General features: G+C 38.1%; 1 protein-coding gene across 5 annotated transcripts in view; it reads left to right on the plus strand.

The window, feature by feature from the left end:
* The window catches only part of ZNF385D (zinc finger protein 385D), a 602760-nt gene that overhangs the window by 345043 nt on the left and 238816 nt on the right, over positions 1–18901 (plus strand). Inside the window, exon 1 of one of the 5 annotated variants that reach the window (XM_027821859.3) lies at positions 7964–8192. The exons of the other annotated variants lie outside the window; for them this stretch is intronic. Coding sequence (XP_027677660.1) covers positions 8171–8192 — 22 coding nt within the window. The 5' untranslated portion in view covers positions 7964–8170. Of the gene's footprint in view, positions 1–7963; positions 8193–18901 lie in introns of those variants that run through there. 5 annotated transcript variants of the gene reach the window in all.

Here is an 18901-nt window from a genome sequence, read left to right on the forward strand (position 1 = left end):
TAACTATAGGCCAGTTAGCCTGACATCAATCCTGGGAAAAATAATAGGAAAGCTGATATGGGATTCCATTGATAAAGAATTAAAGCATAAAATGAATAGATTTCAAAGCCATAAGGGACCTTTGTGATCATCTAGGCTGACTTCCTGTATAACACAGGAGGTCAGACTAGAACACAATTAATGCAATCATCATTATTTTATGGTAAATATGTCTTGACAAACCTGATTTCATTTTTTATGAGATTGCAAGTTTGGTTGATAAACTTAATAGTGTTAATGTAATGTAATTGAACTTCTGTAAGGCATTTTGATTAAGAAACTAGAAAGATACAAAATCAACATGTTGCATATTAAATGGATTATAAATGGGATAACTGGTAGATCTCAAAATGTTGTTAAACATTATGAATCATAATAGAGAGAGGGTACGTTTCTAGTGGGGTGCCATAAGGATAACTTTTTTGGCCCAGTACCATTTCATATATCTATCAAGGACCTGAAAGAAAACATAAAATCATTACAGATAGTTTGAAGATGACACAGACAATGGAGGAGGAGTAAATAATGACGAAGACGGGTCACTGATATGGAGCGATTTGGATCATTTGGTAAGCTGGGTGCAAGTAAACAATATATGTTTCATTATGGCCAAATGTAAATTTATACATCTAGGAACAAAGAATGTAGGCAATACTTCTAGGATGGGGGGACGGGATTCTAGCTTGGGAAGTAATGACGCTAAAAATGATATAGGGGTCATAGTGGATGAGTAACTCAACAATGTTGTGGCAAAAAGGTTTAATATGATTCTTGGGTGTATAAACAGAAGAGTAGTGAGTAGGAGTAGGGAGGTGATTTGACCTCTGGGTACAGCATTGGTGAGGCCACTAGTGGAATATTACTTGCAGTTCTGGTGTCCACATTATAAAAAGGATGTTGAACTGGAGATAGTGCAGAAAAGAGATTAAAAAAATGATTCAAGGGATGAAGAAAATGCCTTATGGTCAGAGACATAGAGTTCAATCTGTTTAGTTTATCCAAAAGGAGATTGAGAGATGACTTAATGACAGTGTATAAGAATCTTCCACAGGGAGAAAATACTGGGTAGAAAAGGCTTTTTAATCCAGTGGAGTAAAGCATAATAAGAACCAATGATTGAAAGCTGAAGCCAGAGAGATTTAAATTGGAAATCAGTGAAGGTGATTAGCCATTGGAAGTGGTGGATTCTCCATCTCTTGCTGTCTCCAAATCAAGACTAGATGCCATTCTGGAAGATACGCTTTAGCCAACACAAATTATTGGGCTCAATACAGGGGTAACTGGTGAAATATAATGGCCTCTGATATATAGGAGGTCAGACTAGATGATCTAATAGTCCCTTCTGGCCTTAAACCTTATGAATCTATGCATAAGGGGGCCCCTACATATCCGAATCCTTTGTCCTCCAGGATGGACCACAACCTGCCTGAACAGGGAACAGTGGTCTGAGAAGCAAGTAAAGGCCCAGTCTGCTGAAACAGAAGTGGTGGTGAATTTCTCATTAGTCCAACTAATATTCTTATGTGGATGGCCCCTGTCACTGCCACCTGGAGGAATGGACAAGGTTACAGTCTAGGAGCAATGGCACTTGGATAGGGCCAGAGAGTTTGTGTAGGGCCATAAATTGCCTTAACCCAGCTCTTGACTGAAATAGTTATGGATCTTTTTAAAAACATTTGATCTATAACATGAACCCTGAATAAGACTTATCACTTCCTGCCATGACTTATTGCTTATATGATTATAATATCTCTAACAAATTGTGATCAATAGACATGATCAAAGAAGCTTCTGCATTAGGCATATTATTCATTCTGATTTATCATCTTAACCCCAATCAAATACCTGAATGGGTCCCTTAGTGGAATAACAAGCAGAGCCAGTGCCTGAATTGTTGAATTGAGTTTTTTTTAAAGGCACTGTAATAAACATCACTATTCATGAAGAAAAATGTGACCTTTCATTTGATATCTATCTATGTCCAGACTTTTCATTTGAAATATATCTATGTCCAGACTGTAAACTAGTATCAGTATAAAATGTAAGCCACTTGGTTTCTACACATAAATGCATATTGGTGCTATTCATAGTTCTTAAACCTCATATTTGGAAAATCCTAGCCACTTACACATAAGGTTTGCTGCAAGTACTGTTATTGAACAGATAAAGTCTGCATGGCTAAGATTTGTAAAGGCTCTCCACATCAAAAGGAGAGTCTTTGTTTATCTCTAGAAAATGCTTTTATAAGAGGTTCTGGATAGCCATTTCCAATAGAGAATGGACCAGTTGATCAGATAGCAGCTAAACTAATGAAAAGCATCATGGAAGTGACAGGAAGATTAATTAAGTTCCTCCAGTTGTATTCATGTGTGGCAGTACAGAGTTCCTTTGGGTACTGTGCAGTTAAATGGTATTCATGGTGACAAATACTGCAGATTTCTAGAAGTGACACTTCTGAGTCAAGGGTAAAAGCACATTTGGTAGTTGTATCCAGTGGAAAAAGATCAGAACAGAGATGAGCTACTATGATAGTTAAACACACACACACACACACACACACACACACCCCTCCCCTTTAATTTAACCTCAGGGGATTAGTTAGGAATTACAAAATCTATGTTATTTTGTAGTAAAAATGCCATATGTCTTAAACTATTCCAGATGGCTTCAGAGTAAAAACAAACCAAACTTCTAGCCAATGTATTAAGTGTATTTGACTTCAGGCACACATTTATGCACACTTGGAAACACTTCCAATTACTTTTGGATTCTTGCAAAATTGTGGCTTAATTACTCTTCTTTCTGCACTGTTGTTGTTATGGCATAAATAATAATAAAGTGTCCATTATCCATAATGTTCCCCCATCCCCAATTTGCTTAAATTCTGCTCAGTTTACCTTGAAGAGGTTTTTTTTTTTTTCATTTTTCAAAGGGAAACAAAGAGATTCCGTGTGATTTGGGCTGCTGCTTCCATTTTGTTTTCAGATTCAACACAGTACATTTCTGTTGCTCATGGTTGTCTGTGCACAATAGATGAAATTTATTTTGAGAAAAATTGGAACCCTCTCAGGTGTATGAGATCTTTTAACCTTCTATACGAGACACACAAACTGATAATGTTGTGTCACTGGTGTCTTTTGTTGCACGTTATTACATTTCTGCCAACAAAGAGTCCCTGGATGTGCTTCTGCACTCACCTTAAAAAAAAAAAAAGTGCGGTAAGTCTATCAGATTGAAATTCCTCAAAGCCAACCAGTAAGAATCTTGATATGCATCTATTATTGGTTGGTTCCTGGGATAATTCGAAACCAGAAGTGAGGTTTCCAGGAATCAGCAGGCACATTAATTTTATTAAATATTAATCAATGTTTGCAGTAGACATGTCTGCAAGTAGTTTTAGTTTCCAACATGGGGGCAGAGTATAAACTAGTACTAAAATGTGTGTGAAAAGAGTGGGCTCAAAGTTAAAAAACAGGATGGTAGAGCATATACCTTACCAAGGGCTGCATTGTGGCTTTGGTCCTGAGCATAGGGGTGGGCCACCCCAGGAGAAACACAGGGCACAAATTATGTCTTTGGGAAGTACAATTCCCACCCTACTTCTCCCTTAATCTAGGCAGGTTGTAATATGCTGCTGACTCATACCTGCAGGAAATTTTAACACCTCTGTGCCAGCTCAGCTCTGCTGGTCTGTGTATCAGAAGGGAAGAACCCAGGGTTTTCTCTATCTGCCCACTAGCTTATTCCTGCATGCCCAGACAGCTGGTCCAAGTAGTGCACTCACAGGCATAAGGAAGGTTCTTACTTTATGACCCTGTAAAGCTCTGTGCAGTAGAGTCCTAAATGCTTGTCTTAAAACACCAATCACTGAATGTGAAAATTACCACACCAAATCCTGTTTTCCTTTGCAGCCATGCAATTCCATTTTGGGATCAGAATTTGGCCTGTGTTTATTGGAGCTCTGATGCTTTCTGCGATTTTTTGGGAATTACACATGTGGTAAAAGCATGATTAGGCCCGAAGTATGTGAATTTGGGCTATGGAAGCTTGCCAGAAAGAAAGACCAGCCTCTTCCCTTGCATCTGCTCCATAAGGGAAATTCAAAGTTACTTAAATAAAATATCCAGTTCTCTTATGGCTCTTTTTGATTATAGATTTTCTTTGTTTATACAACATATAATAACTGGAGTGACAGTTTTAACACATTAGAATATAAAAGTGAAAATAATCATCCAAACTGTGTCTGTACTGAAGATGAGTTTTAAAAGGGACAAGATCCTGTGGTGGTGTAAATCAGCTAGGCTTCATTCACTTAAACAGAGCTACAGTGCTTTATACCAGCTGAGGATCTGGCCCAAGATACATGACAATTTAAGATGACACAGGTAGCATTGCACATTAAGCAGCTGTTTAGAATGAGGAGGAGATGGCTTCTGTGCCAGCAGCTAAGCTCCAAATGCTACTGCGTTGATCTGCCCCTTTAACTATTTGGGCACTCTGTACTCACCAGGTGCAGAGCTTCACTTTCGTTTGTCCCTGTTCGTTGCCAGAAAAATAAAGCTACCACAGCAAATAGCTGTGTTACTATCAGCTTCCCCTACATCTATAACCTTTGCTGTTCGGTCGAAATGTAACAGCTACCTCTACCTTCCTTGGTGTAGAGGGTCCTCCTTCAGCATGCTCAGTGTAGTTTTGCTGTGCAAGATGGAGGCTGGATTTGAGACTTCCTGTAACCTAGAGCTCTGCAGAGATGTTTGGGGAGAGGCAAGGCTAGGTCAAGAGTAGAGTTGAAGGATTTGCCATTGGATAGGTCCTCTGGTCTTTTTTATCCCCACTAAGGAGAGGTATGTGAGGGCTGCAGAGATTGCCCTTGAGTAAGTCTGCTGATGATCTGTGAGGATTACTTGCCCCTCCTCGAAAAATGTCACCACTTCTTATCTGAAATACTTGGACTGGACATCAGGAACCACATTTTCTGCTAGAGGTAAAATATATTCCCTTGTACAAAGAGGCAGCAAATGAGTGAGTGAGAATGACTGTATAGCCTGGTGATTAGGGCACTCCCTGTAGGAGGTGGGAGACTGAAGATCAAGTCCCCGGTCTGGTGAATACTTAATTATTTATACATAGTGGAAAAGCTTCAACAGAAGAGGCTGAAAGAAGCCTATGCCAGAATATCCCATACCTCACTGATCAGGGCCCTTGCTTACAAAATAGTAGACTCAAGTTCAAATCCCCGTTCCACAGAGGAGGGGAAATTGAATGTTGGTTGCCCACATCCCAGGTGGGTGTTTTATCCACTGGGTAAAGGTTATAAAGGAGGCTTCCATTACCTCCTTCTCACCTTTTGTGAACCTAGCCCTTTGTTTCTTTTGCTTTTGTATAAAAAAGTGCCTGGAAACACAATGAAATGGTTCATTTTGAATCAACTAAAACATTTTGTTTGACCCAAAATAGTTTTTTGTTGACTTTTCAATTTGCCCAATTTTTCTGAAACACTTGGGTTTTGCTTAGGTCAAGCTGAATTTTTTTTTGATGTTTTTTTTTTCCAGCTCTGACAGAGGAAAAAATAGTTATTCACCCAAGTTTAGCCATGATCCCTATACACCTCTTTTGCAGGACCTTCTTGTCATGAAATTCATATCATGGCCTTTCCCCTCCTTCAGGCTGCACTCAACTCTTTTGACCTTTGTGACGGTAGCATGAAACCCAGTCAAGTCTTGTACGGGGTGTAGAGTTCCCTTGCATGTCTAGTATATAGCCACCATCTACAACAGAACTTTGTTTGGCTCCTTTGATACTAGAATAATTTCACCTTAAGTGATGGGACCTCATAAAAGCTGAACTTAGTGTGGAGGTTTTAAGGATAAGAAGTGGATATTTAAGTGAATTATACCATTAATGATCTGGATGATGGGATTACTTGCACTCTCAGCAAGTTCGTGGATGACACTACGCTGGAGGAAGAGGTAGATACACTGAAGGGTAGGGATAGCGTCCCGTGATATAGACAAATTGGAGGACTGGGCCAAAAGAAATCTGATGTGGTTCAACAAGGACAAGTGCAGAATCCTGCACTTAGGACAGAAGAATCCCATGCATTGCTACAGGCTGGGGACCAACCGGTTAAGCAGCAGTTCTGCAGAAAAGGACCTGGGGTTTACAGTGGACAAGAAGCTAGATGAGAGTCAACAGTGTGTCCTTGTTGCCAAGAACACTAACAGCATCTTGGGCTGCATTAGTAGGAGCATTGCCAGCAGATCGAGAGAAGTGATTATTTCCCTCTATTTGGTACTGGTGAGGCCACATCTAGAGTATTTTGTCCAGTTTTGGTCCCCGCACTACAGAAAAGATGTGGGCAAATTGGAAAGAGTCCAGCAGACGGCAGCAGAAATGATTAGGGGGCTGGGCACATGACTTATGAGGAGAGGCTGAGGGAACTGGGCTTATGTAGTCTGCAGAAGAGAAGAGTGAGGGGGCATTTGATAGCAGCCTTCAACTATCTCAAGGGGAGTTCCAAAGAGGATGGAACTAGGCTGTTCTCAGTGGTGGTAGATGACAGAAGAAGGAGCAATGGTCTCAGGTTGCAGTGGAGGAGGTCTAGGTTGGATATTAGTAAACACTATTTCATTAGGAGGGTGTTGAAGCTCTGGGATGGGTTACCTAGGGAAGTAGTGGAATCTCCATCCTTAAAGCTTTTTAAGGCCTGATTGACAAAGCCCTGGCTGGGATGATTTAGTTGGGGTTGGTCCTGGTTTGAGCAGGGGATTGACCTCCTGAGGTCTCTTCCAACCCTAATCATCTATGATTCTATGATATCTGTCATCCTCTTTCCTGTGGAATGAAAGAATTTATCCCATTTGATCCCACTATAATGAGATAAACACGTCACTGTACTTTCCTTTGTTATTTTTAGTTTATTTTTATTTATTTATCTTAAGTGTATTACTAGTGAAAGATGCCATACTGGCAATACACAAAACTAATATCCTTTACTGATCCACAGAACAGCCTCGGTACATACAGAGGTACGGACAGTGCAGCCTCCCCAGTGCTGCTAATATGCATCAAATCTAATCTGAGGCATGACCTCTAGGGCAACGGGGTATTTCATTATCTATGTCTTCTGTCTTTCTTCTGGAGACTGCCAACAAAGATGCCAGTTGTCCTAGCAGCTATGATCATGTGGGGGGGATCTGTCTATTAGGACCTGGCTTGGGATCACCACATTTGTCACAGAGACAACAAACTAGCCATCAGCTGCTAATGACTTACCAACCTGGACTGTATCTTGAGAGCTAGAGGTGAAAGGTTCTTAACCTCATTATAAATCTTTTCTGCCATCAAGTTTGTCTTTCACATTGTTATTTATGGGCAGAAATCATAGTTTTAACTCATTTGAGCACAACTGTGTTTCTATTTACGATTTCTGGGTTTTTAAAAATGCATTTAGAGGGAAACTAAGCTTCATACAAGACTTGGATGGAAACATCTATTTAACCTCATCCTGCAAAGTGCCAGCCACCTTCATATCCCATTGAGGTCCATGGAAATTGAGGGCATTCAGCACCCTTCTGGATTGTGCTCTCAGTGAGGAAAATATGTTAACGATATATGTGCTGTCTTTCCCGGCCTATTATATAATAGACCATATTATGTCACTGAGTGCATTTATTACACACACACACACACACACACACGCACACACACACACACACACACCCGCCAAAAAGTATAAGATTTTAAGACTTTTTTTTTTGCAAGCTCAGATTAGTTGAACCAAGATATTAGAACATCCCAATGGGAGCTAGTTCAAAAAAAAAAATCTGTTTGTAGTACTCTTAGTACTGATGTCACAGGCACAGCAAGGACATGACAAGGAGGAGTCAGATTACAGTAAGAATGGGCAGTGCAGCATGCAGCCAGAGTAAACGCTAAATCAGACCGGGATTGTATCAGGGATAAGACTGCCTGCAAAGCACTCCTCCTGAGGAGGCACACTACTCACTCACTGTTCCTATGCTGGGAAATTTCCACGCAATGTAGAATGAAAGGAGCTCTGTTTTACATGTCAGCCCTGTGCAGGAGCTAATGCTGAATACACAGTGGTGGGATTCTGACTGCATGATTAATGAGAAACATCATGTATTTTGGTAAGTGTTAACTATGATGATGTAATTCTGCTTCTGCTCACATCTTATCAATAGGAGTAATTATTTAAAATTTTAGATGCAAGAACATTTCATGCTGGCACGCACCTAAAACTGACAACTAGAAAACCACATTGGTTGTGCAGTTTAAAAAGGAACCTATTGTCTTAGAAAGGATTCTGTTTGAATGGGTTATGGCTTAGTGTTAGCTGCTGAAAAAAATGAACTCACCCTACAGTTTGTCTTAAATGAACTTGTGTTTCGTCTGCTCAGGGGGGATGAAGAATTGTTGTGAAGCATGGGAAGTTACAGACAAACTTAATGAAATATATAAGCTATTATTGCATGGTTTATGATTTGAAATCTCAGTAAGTATTAGGTTTTCATTCAGCATTTAGGTCTAAGAATTCTAAGACTGAAAGGAGAAACAATGCTTTATTTGCAATGGTATGTTTACCGAGTACTCTGCACTTTGCAGATCACAGCCATGGGGCTGGCTGCTCGCATACCATGAAATACATGTTATTTTAAGCCTTTAGAGGTCTCAGAGCTGTTAAATATTTGTGCAGAGTTTAGTTTCGTGGCTTGATGGAAATCTTCCTTAGGTTTGCAACTGAACTGGCTGCATACCCTAAAAACATGCTGGATCTTGGATATGTGTTACTAATGTAGTGCTGCAATACAGTGCAGGGATGTACAATCACACTGTAATACTGCAACTTACTGATGGAAAAATATTTTTTTTAATGTGATGAAAGGGAGGAAAATCCTATTCTTTTATATTTGAAATCTTATGCAACATTGGTATTAATGTATTGCTGCACAATATCTATTAATGAACAGAACTGGAGGATTTCTGGGACATTCAGCAGCTTTCTCTGTTTCCTTAAATATTAAATCAACAGTTCACGTTAAGCTTAAAGAAGTGTTTCTTTGATATTATGATTGACTGTGAGTGCTCTACTGTACACAGTAGGGTGTTTTTAGTGTAGCCATTATTTCCTAATTTTCTTTACCCTCCTTAAAAATATACGGGGAAGGGCCCCCAACTTATTTACTAAAGCTGAAATCCATCAGTTGCCTTGAAGGCAACTGTGATTTTGCTGTAAATTGTCATATTAGAAAAGATATTTAAAATTACTGGCAGAAATAGCCACCTTCAAAGATTAATTTTCTCTAATATGTCCTCAGAAGAGTGAGAAGAGATCACTCCTGTACATTGGCTGAACTATTGTTTATGTCATAAACATTTTAGGTTTGAGTGAATTGGATAATTTTGGTTGTCTCTTTATGATTAAAAACAACTTGGCATTAGGATTTGCCTTATTTTTTTTTTTGGCTTGTTTTTATATCACTGCAAGTGTTCGATGTTTTCTTTGCAGTAAGCTTTGCAACGATTGCCTGCTTAGTTGTGGTAAGACTTTCTGGTTGACTATAGTTGTAAGGGTTAGAAGTATTGGGTAGAGGTCCGCTGTACTATCTTAAACTGTATCTGCTGTTTTAATGACATTTTCATATCTGTGTAACATGGGTCAGTCATTGTTTACTAATGTTTTGCCATTCCAAACTGGGTGTACTGCTCAGTGATTCACATGGTAATTTGTTTAATTGTGTAATTCAAATTTTTAATGGGGAAAACTGAAATGTGACCTGCTTCATTCTGAGGGTTCAACTAAAGTTTCTATTATGCAAGTTTTCAGTATGCTTTGTTTGGCCTGAAACTTCAAGTAGCATTAGTATAAAATTGGCTTCCTATTTTCCTTCTTTTGGGTAACAACCCATGCTCTAGGCGGGAATGACACATTCATCTGCAGCTATGCTAGGCAGTCTCTTACTCCAGCTGTCAGAAACCTAAAAGTTCATAATCTCACCTGCCCTAGTAGAATATTGTACTGGTACTAAGCAGTACTGCACAAACCCAAGTGAAGGCAGAGCAGTGTGCATCACACATGCACTCTGACCTAAAATTGAACCTTGTGCTCTATCCACCATTTATACAAAATATACATTTTAAAATTTATGCATAATTTACTGTAGTATTTCTTAAATTTTGCTTCCAACTTTTTTTTTTAATCTTTCTTGCTGCTGTTTCTTTTTGAATGTCTATTAGTGTGATGTTAATCTACTTTCAGACTAAAATAGGGGGAAAAACCCTCCCCGGATTGCAGATGTGTATGTACATGTTTTACTTGCTTCATTAGGCCTAACTGGTGCTGAAGTAAGGTAGCATGCTGGGTGCCAAATAAATATTAAAATAATTACCATGAAAAAAAATGTAAATCCTTTTCCTCTGGAAATACGATTTTTACATAGTGAATATCCAATGGTTGAAATAAGCCTATATGAAGCACTCTCTCTAAAGTTCTCTTCAGTCAAAGCCAGGTTACTGAATGCAGAAGAAGTCAATAACTGTGCACTTTGCTATATTTAAACCTGCAACACCCAAGAAAATTTTGTGTAGATATTGTGTATATAGAACCACTATATAGTGTAAAACTTAGCTTTCAAATGATCGAACTAATGGACACTCTTAATGACATAAGCTTCACTCTTTCCTTCTATTGCAATTTAAATACAGTGATTTCAGGAACTGTTAATTTTCACTCACTGTGCTGTGATGTAGAGTTTGCTGTTCAGTCCCTGTGGATACTTTGGTTACCTATTCTACTGACTGTGCATTCAATATTTTGAGTTGAATATGAGTTGTGGAATTAAAATAAAAAAAAACCTGGCAGTGTATTTGGAGTTTGTGGAAACCAAATGAAAAGAGTAAATACTCGTGAAGTATTTTGTAACTAAATATTTTACACTGGTTAAAAAAAAAAACAAAACTTTTGCCAAAGATGATTATCCTACTAATAATTTAGCAACCGATAAGTCTCTGCTGTGAACCTTCTCCACAGATTAGAGAAGAGAGACTGTGGGTGGTTGTCAGTGTCACAGAGCTGATGTTGCAAAGTGGTAACAGGGGATCTGCTCCAGTTCTGTGCCGTAATTTCTGGTTAAGGCAGAAGCATTGTTATGACTGGCAGATTATTTGCTCCTGTATGCCAGGTCTGTTTTAAGAAAAGGTCCAGTTTGGGATTGCTACCACAGTTCAGCTCCCTCTCTTAGCACCATGCATTTATATCACCCCAGCATGATGATATGGGCCAGTGAGTAGAGCCTGCTTATTTTTCAGCACCATTGTAACGGTCATTGTTGCTGCTGCTTGGGTCAAAATATATATCTGGGGCAAGGCTGTTGGGTCTAGATGTGATGTGATGTGAAGTTCATTCTTTGGAGGCAGGAGATGAAGCCGGCAGGAGGGCATTTTAAGAGGGTTCTACGTGGTTGTGAGCTAGCAGCACATTACATGATTGTCAACCAGGGGATACGCTGCAGTGGTATTGCAGTTCAGGGACCGTGAACACTGTTTCTGAGAATCCAGTAAACCTGCAAAGGAATGGAGGGAAAGATTTTTTTTGAAATGGATTAGCACAAACTTTAATTAAAAATGAAAAAAGTGGAACATTTTGCAGTGATGTGTGCCTGATTGAGGGTGGAGGTAATATTCTGTAAGGGTAAAATTAATAAATAAAAAGCACAAATAGAAAAAATCCCTAATTCTAGGCAACCTGAAATTCAATCACATATCTGTTTGCACATTGGCTGTTTCCAGGTCCAGTTTTATTTTCCAGCGAACATAGTAGTATTTTGTCTGTATTGACGGTACAACTCTGAGTATCACTTTTTACTCCTGGAACAATTTCTTGAAAGAGAAATTCATATTGGATGAGTCATGAAGGAAAAAATGCTCCCTAAATCTCTCAGGCTCTTTAAAGAAAATACATATTGTAAAAAATGAAATAAATCTTTCACAGCAGTTTTAGTGAAAACATTTTAACAGTTGCCAATTTGTTTTTAGAAGGTTGTGATGTATATGCTAGATTACATATAGCAGAGTCCTCCCTCACTAGTTCTGTTTATCTTTATGTAAGGAAGGATGAATCAGTGAGCATCTTTAAGATCACACTTCTAAAAAATGTTGTGAAAAACCATTGATACTGGGTTATGCACTGCACTGTAGTTTATTACCAGCCATATCCAATAAAAAGTGTAGTTAATATATAAAGAATGGTGAACATGACAGAAGAATGTAGTTAAGAGCAGAAGTATTGTCTCCTGAAATCTAAAGAAGCCTTATATTTATACTGAGAACTTTACAGTGTATATGTCTTTACAGTGTACTTGTTTTCTGGAAAGTGAAGTTAATATCTTGAAACTTGAAGAATGAATTAACACACAAATACATAAAATAATAATAATTATAAATCCTGCTAGATACTTCCTAGTGCTGTGGTGTGTTGTATGCCTCCATTCAGATACCATGAAAGCTGGTTGTTAAAAGTTTCTTTAACTGGCGGCAGTATACTTATGGAAATGTGATGTGTGTGCTATTTGAGAGATAAGTTCCAAATTCATGAGAAATTGTGGCTCCCAAGGTTATCCCTTTGTGGGTGGCATAATTGTTCCAAGAATAAATGCAAAATTTAAATGAGTGCTTTCTTGCTTCATAAGAGAACATTTGGTCACGGCTGCTTTTGACTGCGCCTCCCTTAACAGCAAATGTGTTTGTGTATATTTGCTTTAACTGTGATGAATGTAGTTTTCCTTGTTTTGGGCCCAATCGTATCCTGCTCAGGAGAATCTTTCACCGCTGTTACACAATGCAGGGTCAGACCCATAGCACCCAGCTACCATCGCTCACTTTTCTTAGTCCTAGCTCTATGTAGGATTCCTAATTTTTTTTCTTCCAAATGATATTTAATACAAATTCTTTATCATATAATACTTTAAAATAGGAATGTAGCATTTGGCTCCAGAATTCTGTTGGAGTCATATGGTTTCTACTTCTATGTATCTGTGTTCAAATAAAAAAATATATGAAATTTTTATTATATGTCGTAGCCTGTTCGCAATTATAGAAATTCTTGCAGTTGCAAAAATGTTATCAGGTTACAAGAATCCTTTCAAAGCCTCTGGCTCTCATTATGGCAGAGAGAACAGTGATAAAAAGGCAGAAATGTATTTGGACTTTGATCTTGAGAAAGGGAATGTTTCAGTTTGGTATTAGACCATGAAAAGTTCTTAAAATACAGCAAAGGTCATACAGTCTTTATTTTTAAAAAGGGGTTATTACATATCATTTACTGCAAAGATTAGTTTTGCAACTGAATTTCACAGTTGGTTGGTAGCATTAAGAGAAAATGCAGCATAAGAGATTGGCTAAAAATATCAAAACCTAAAGTGCTTGAGATCCTAGTTGAGTCAAATTGCTAGGGTTGAAAATGGGAAGAAGCTTTGCTCTCTTGCAGCATTAAGTCATTATATAGCAGAGCCACAAACCGTAAGTCAGCCAGTAGTGAACTTAAACACTGGGTTTGCTGAGATTTGATCGGATATTTGTACAAAATCTATACGGAGCTGAAAAATCATATATATATATATATATATATATATAAAATATTCTAGCTCCATTTAGCACCCACGTTTCTTCATCCCTTTATTGTTCTCTTTCTTATCTCTCATTTTGCTTTATCTAAGGCTACCACGATCATAAACGTGACAGGGCAAGGCACTAATCAAGAGAGTTTAGACTCAAGTTCTTGTCAGTGTCAAAGGAAAAACAAACAGAATTGCAGTTTGAAATTTGGATTATTAGGGATATTACTGTGTCCTGATAGCATCATGAATACATCTGCCCTGTGTCTGCTTTCTTGCTTAGAAGCTATGATGATTAGTAGCTTCTTTCAAAATTATAGAAATTAAGAGTTCTGTCGTAGATGTTTATGGCTTTTAAATAGAGGTGTTTGTTAATTTTTCACTTTCCAGTTTAGTAAGGTCAACAACTGTTTAAAAATGTAAGCATTATTGTTATAACATTCTATTCAATCTATTTATTTTTAAACAACTGGACTGAATGGTCAAATCAGTGGTTTGGAAATTAAGGGAAAACAATAGTCATTGTGGGGTCAGATTCGGATAGTCTTCCTCAAGTTGAGTAACACCACACTCCATGTCTAGGCATATTGATTTCAAAGTCTAGAATCAGAATCTAGGGGTCTTCAAATACAGCTGGAAAAGCTCCTTGGTATTTTATATCTTATGGTACCTTGATCTTGGAGGCAGAGTTATAAGAGACACAATAATGAGATCACCTTGCAGTGTCTCCTTACTCTGTGTATGACCAGTTGATATTTTAGTGGGATGCATCAGAATCCAGAGGCTTTGGCTTATATTGAGAATTTGTATTTCATATAGTGAATGTATTCTACTTATAATAAAAGGAAATTGGAAAACATATCATTCTTGTTTTCCTTCATAACACAATGTAGATCACAAAGGGCTAGTTTGGGAGGAGAAGTCTATCCCAGTATTATAAAAACGTGCTTTACCAAGATTTGAACAAACAAAGCAATGGTTTGCAAAAAGAAAAGGAGTACTTGTGGCACCTTAGAGACTAACCAATTTATTTGAGCATAAGCTTTCGTGAGCTACAGCTCACTTCATCGGATGCTTATGCTCAAATAAATTGGTTAGTCTCTAAGGTGCCACAAGTACTCCTTTTCTTTTTGCAAATATAGACTAACACGGCTGTTACTCTGAAAAAAGCAATGGTTGAGTTTAATTTAATGTTTGATTTCTACTCCATCAGTGTTTGCATTTTTTTCCTCCTGTCCTCAAAACTACAGAAGCAGATTCCAGATTGTTCAAATGTTACAAGCCATGGAATTATTGTTCAGTTTCTTTTGTTCTTGTTGACCTTGTTTACTCACAGTTTGTTTACTGTGGAGTGCAGTAACTTATGAGGATAGAAGGAAATAATGGCTGTTTTTTCCAATACTGTTACCCATCATTGTGTTAGGGATCAATATTTAAAAAAGCAGAACCTTGACAAGATCTGCAGTTGTAAATGCACAAGGCAGAAGAAAAATAAAAGACTAGCCTTGGCACCACAGTTGAGATCAGTGCTCTTCTTTCTAACCCAAGATATTTTTCACTAAAGACTGTATTGTCTGTATAGTCCAATGTTTAGCAAATGAGTTTTTGTTTGCCAGTATTTACCTGTGAAAGTCAATCCACTCACCTTCTCTCAGGACCAGCCACTTATCAGAAGCATTTAGTCTGTCCGGTATGTGACTATCATATAGCAAGCACAGTGCACCTTTGTTTTTGTATTATTAGTGATAAGTGGTGCTGCTAGAAGCAGCCAGTTCTTCAACAGTATGGTTTCAGAGTAACAGCCATGTTAGTCTGTATTCGCAAAAAGAAAAGGAGTACTTGTGGCACCTTAGAGACTAACCAATTTATTTGAGCATAAGCTTTCGTGAGCTACAGCTCGCTTCATCGGATGCATACTGTGGAAAGTACAGAGGATCTTTTTATACACACAAAGTATGAAAAAATGGGTGTTTACCACTACAAAAGGTTTTCTCTCCCCCCACCCCACTCTCCTGCTGGTAATAGCTTATCTAAAGTGATCACTCTCCTTACAATGTGTATGATAATCAAGGTGGGCCATTTCCAGCACAAATCCAGGGTTTAACAAGAACGTCTGGGGGGGGTGGGGAGGGTAGGAAAAAACGAGGGGAAATAGGTTACCTTGCATAATGACTTAGCTACTCCCAGTCTCTATTCAAGCCTAAGTTAATTGTATCCAATTTGCAAATGAATTCCAATTCAACAGTCTCTCGCTGGAGTCTGGATTTGAAGTTTTTCTGTTGTAATATCGCAACTTTCATGTCTGTAATCGCATGACCAGACAGATTGAAGTGTTCTCCGACTGGTTTATGAATGTTATAATTCTTGACATCTGATTTGTGTCCATTTATTCTTTTACGTAGAGACTGTCCAGTTTGACCAATGTACATGGCAGAGGGGCATTGCTGGCACATGATGGCATATATCACATTGGTAGATGTGCAGGTGAACGAGCCTCTGAAGGCTGTAGAATGGGGAGTGTGTTTGTGTATGTGTGTGCCACAAAGTATTTTCATACTGTTTTCTCTGTCCGTCTGTCTGTCTGAAGGAATGCCAGGCAGGCAAGTATCGGTGCCCTAGGGATATTTTTATGGAATATTTTCAATACCCTGTTACGCATTTAGCACCAAGACATGAAGTAATAATTTGACAAACATTGTTCTACTAATCCTGACCACAAATTCTATAGCCTGCAATACTGAGTATTTAATCTACCATGCCACATGTCGTAGTGTGTCATTTACACTAACCACATAATAATATTTCATTTCTATTGGACCAAATCCTGACAGGCGCTGAGTACCTGCAATTCCTGTTGGCCATTACAATATGGTATATATATTCTCCCTTTCTTTTTCTGAGAGACCGTGAGCTAACTCCTTTTTTTAAATGAGATTTTTAAACCTCTTTTTTATTTCAGATGGACTATTGATTTTAATTTATAGTTTTTATAGTGATTTTAACTGTTGCTTTGATCTTGTATGTTTTTAGTCTTGGACTGAATAGTTGTTTTATTCTCGACCACCAACGATATTTTTGTACATTGATGCAACTAGACAGACACCGAGGGGTGACCAGCAGCTACCCAGCACTTGGGATTCCCACTGAATGGGCGCTTTTAGAATCAGCAAGATGCTCAACATCCCTCAGGATTTCTCTCTCAGTGCAGCATGTTGTGGAAGTAAGTCTAGTCAGACCTATAGGAGTGGGATTAGTGTTCTAGTGCTGACTGGTGGAGCTCTGCTAATAACTCTCTCCAGGCACATCACTAGTTTCCAGTAGTGCTGGGGTTCACAATTTATAATTCAGTGGCTGTACAGGGAAACATTGTGGTACTTACGTAGCAGATATAAAAAGTACTTTACAATAAAACAAACATAAATTAAAAAGCTGAGAATGCATACAGCAATTAAAGTCACTGTAAAACCCATGAATGCAATCAAAATGCAGTTCCACGTGAAATAAGAGAAAAAAAATCTGCCTTAAAGGGGGTTAGAAGCGTCCTGTCCTTCATAGAGCAAAGCAGAAGGTAAACCCTACTACAGCTCCGGGTCTACAGAGGCAAAAGGATAAACTGATAACCCACCTGCCCCTGTAAGACTCAGGTCACCACAAAAAAACTGATTCATTTTTCCATTAATGACTAATTGGGCACATCACTATCGTCAGATGCAACAATCAGCATTTAGAGAAGAAAATTAATTTAAATGGTCTAGCATTACCCTCATGAAGGCAATGTACAGTGACATTGTACATCACTGTTGACACCTAGACAACATAATAGTATTAAAGAGGATAATAGATAAGTCATTAATGTCTTTACATTGTTTATGCTTTCACCACCTACATTTTATTCTAAAATAGAAATTTGAACAAACTGAAGTGAATCGAGTTGGTGAGAGGAAATTATCTTTAACATAGAGCTATCACCGTTAACAGTACATGCCAATGGGTACCACTAGAACTGGGTGGACTTTTTCCATTAATATTCCAGAAAATATTTAACTGAGTTTGCTATGACTGTGTTCTTGCGACTTTTGTGATTGCTTTCTGTGAATTTCTAGCCAGATAAGTTTACTAACAGGAACATTTCACAAAACCAGCAAATTGTAATGAAATATTGTGTAACATTTGCAGAAAGCTAATTTTATAATAAAATCAACAAAAATGATTTTTAGATTCGTACAGGCATGAAACAGAAATTATGCCATATGACCTTGGTGTCCTATCAACAAAGCTTGAATGCTGAGTATCAGATACATTGCAACAAATGGGATTTCAAAAACAAACGGCAAGTTAAGACTTATTTCGTGTATATTCTGGCATTTCAAATAACTTGAAGAAAAATAACAAAAATAAATCATGTACATCAGATGTTATTAGCCCAGCTCTAGCAAATTAAAAGTGAGATTAGTATCCCAGTATTCCACAGTATGTAAAATAGTAGATACAGTGATCACTGTTAAAACTTTCCAGGTTGCCTTAAGTAAATACGGTTGCTTCAATGTGTACAGTAATCTTCAATTAGACCACAATAAGTACCATATTTGGAACTTTAGATAATACTGTAAATACTTACATAGCCTCATCAGTTCATCTCAAACAAAACTGGTTTTTAAGGTTCACCACGGGGTATGTGGTAACAGTTGGCAGATACCTTTCTGTTACAAAAGAAGCTATTAATTCTTGGAGTCCTTTGGTACAAGGGCAGCTTTCTATGTTGGATTTGATTTCTAATGAAAGAGTCCTTCTCTTCAGCAAAAGGGGAAGTATTGGGAGGAGGAAATAATCATTATTTGTAATGAACTGTAGACTGTGTTGGAAAGAGATGGCCTCAAATCAATTCTGCACACTGTACCTAATCCTGCAGTCCCTGAGCAGGCAAAACTCCCATTGGCTCTAGTTGAATGGGAAATTTGCTTTTGTTGGGAACGATGGATCAGGGCTACTCTAATTAAAGTGATTGTAAAATAATTGGTAACAATTGTTAAGCATTGTAGCTTCAGTACAAATGTTTAAAATGTTAATTGAACGCTCTCTAAAGATCCTGAATCGATGACCTAGAGACTGAAGCCACTCATTTCTATAAAGATAAAGTTGGCTGTAATAAAAGCTTTTCTCCCTATAGCCTCCTGCCTGAATACCTTAAGATTTTATTGGGCGGGGGAGGGGTCCATATTTAACTGGAA

The sequence above is a fragment of the Chelonia mydas genome, chromosome 2 (genome assembly GCF_015237465.2).
Source record: "Chelonia mydas isolate rCheMyd1 chromosome 2, rCheMyd1.pri.v2, whole genome shotgun sequence".
Classification (NCBI taxonomy): domain Eukaryota; kingdom Metazoa; phylum Chordata; order Testudines; family Cheloniidae; genus Chelonia; species Chelonia mydas.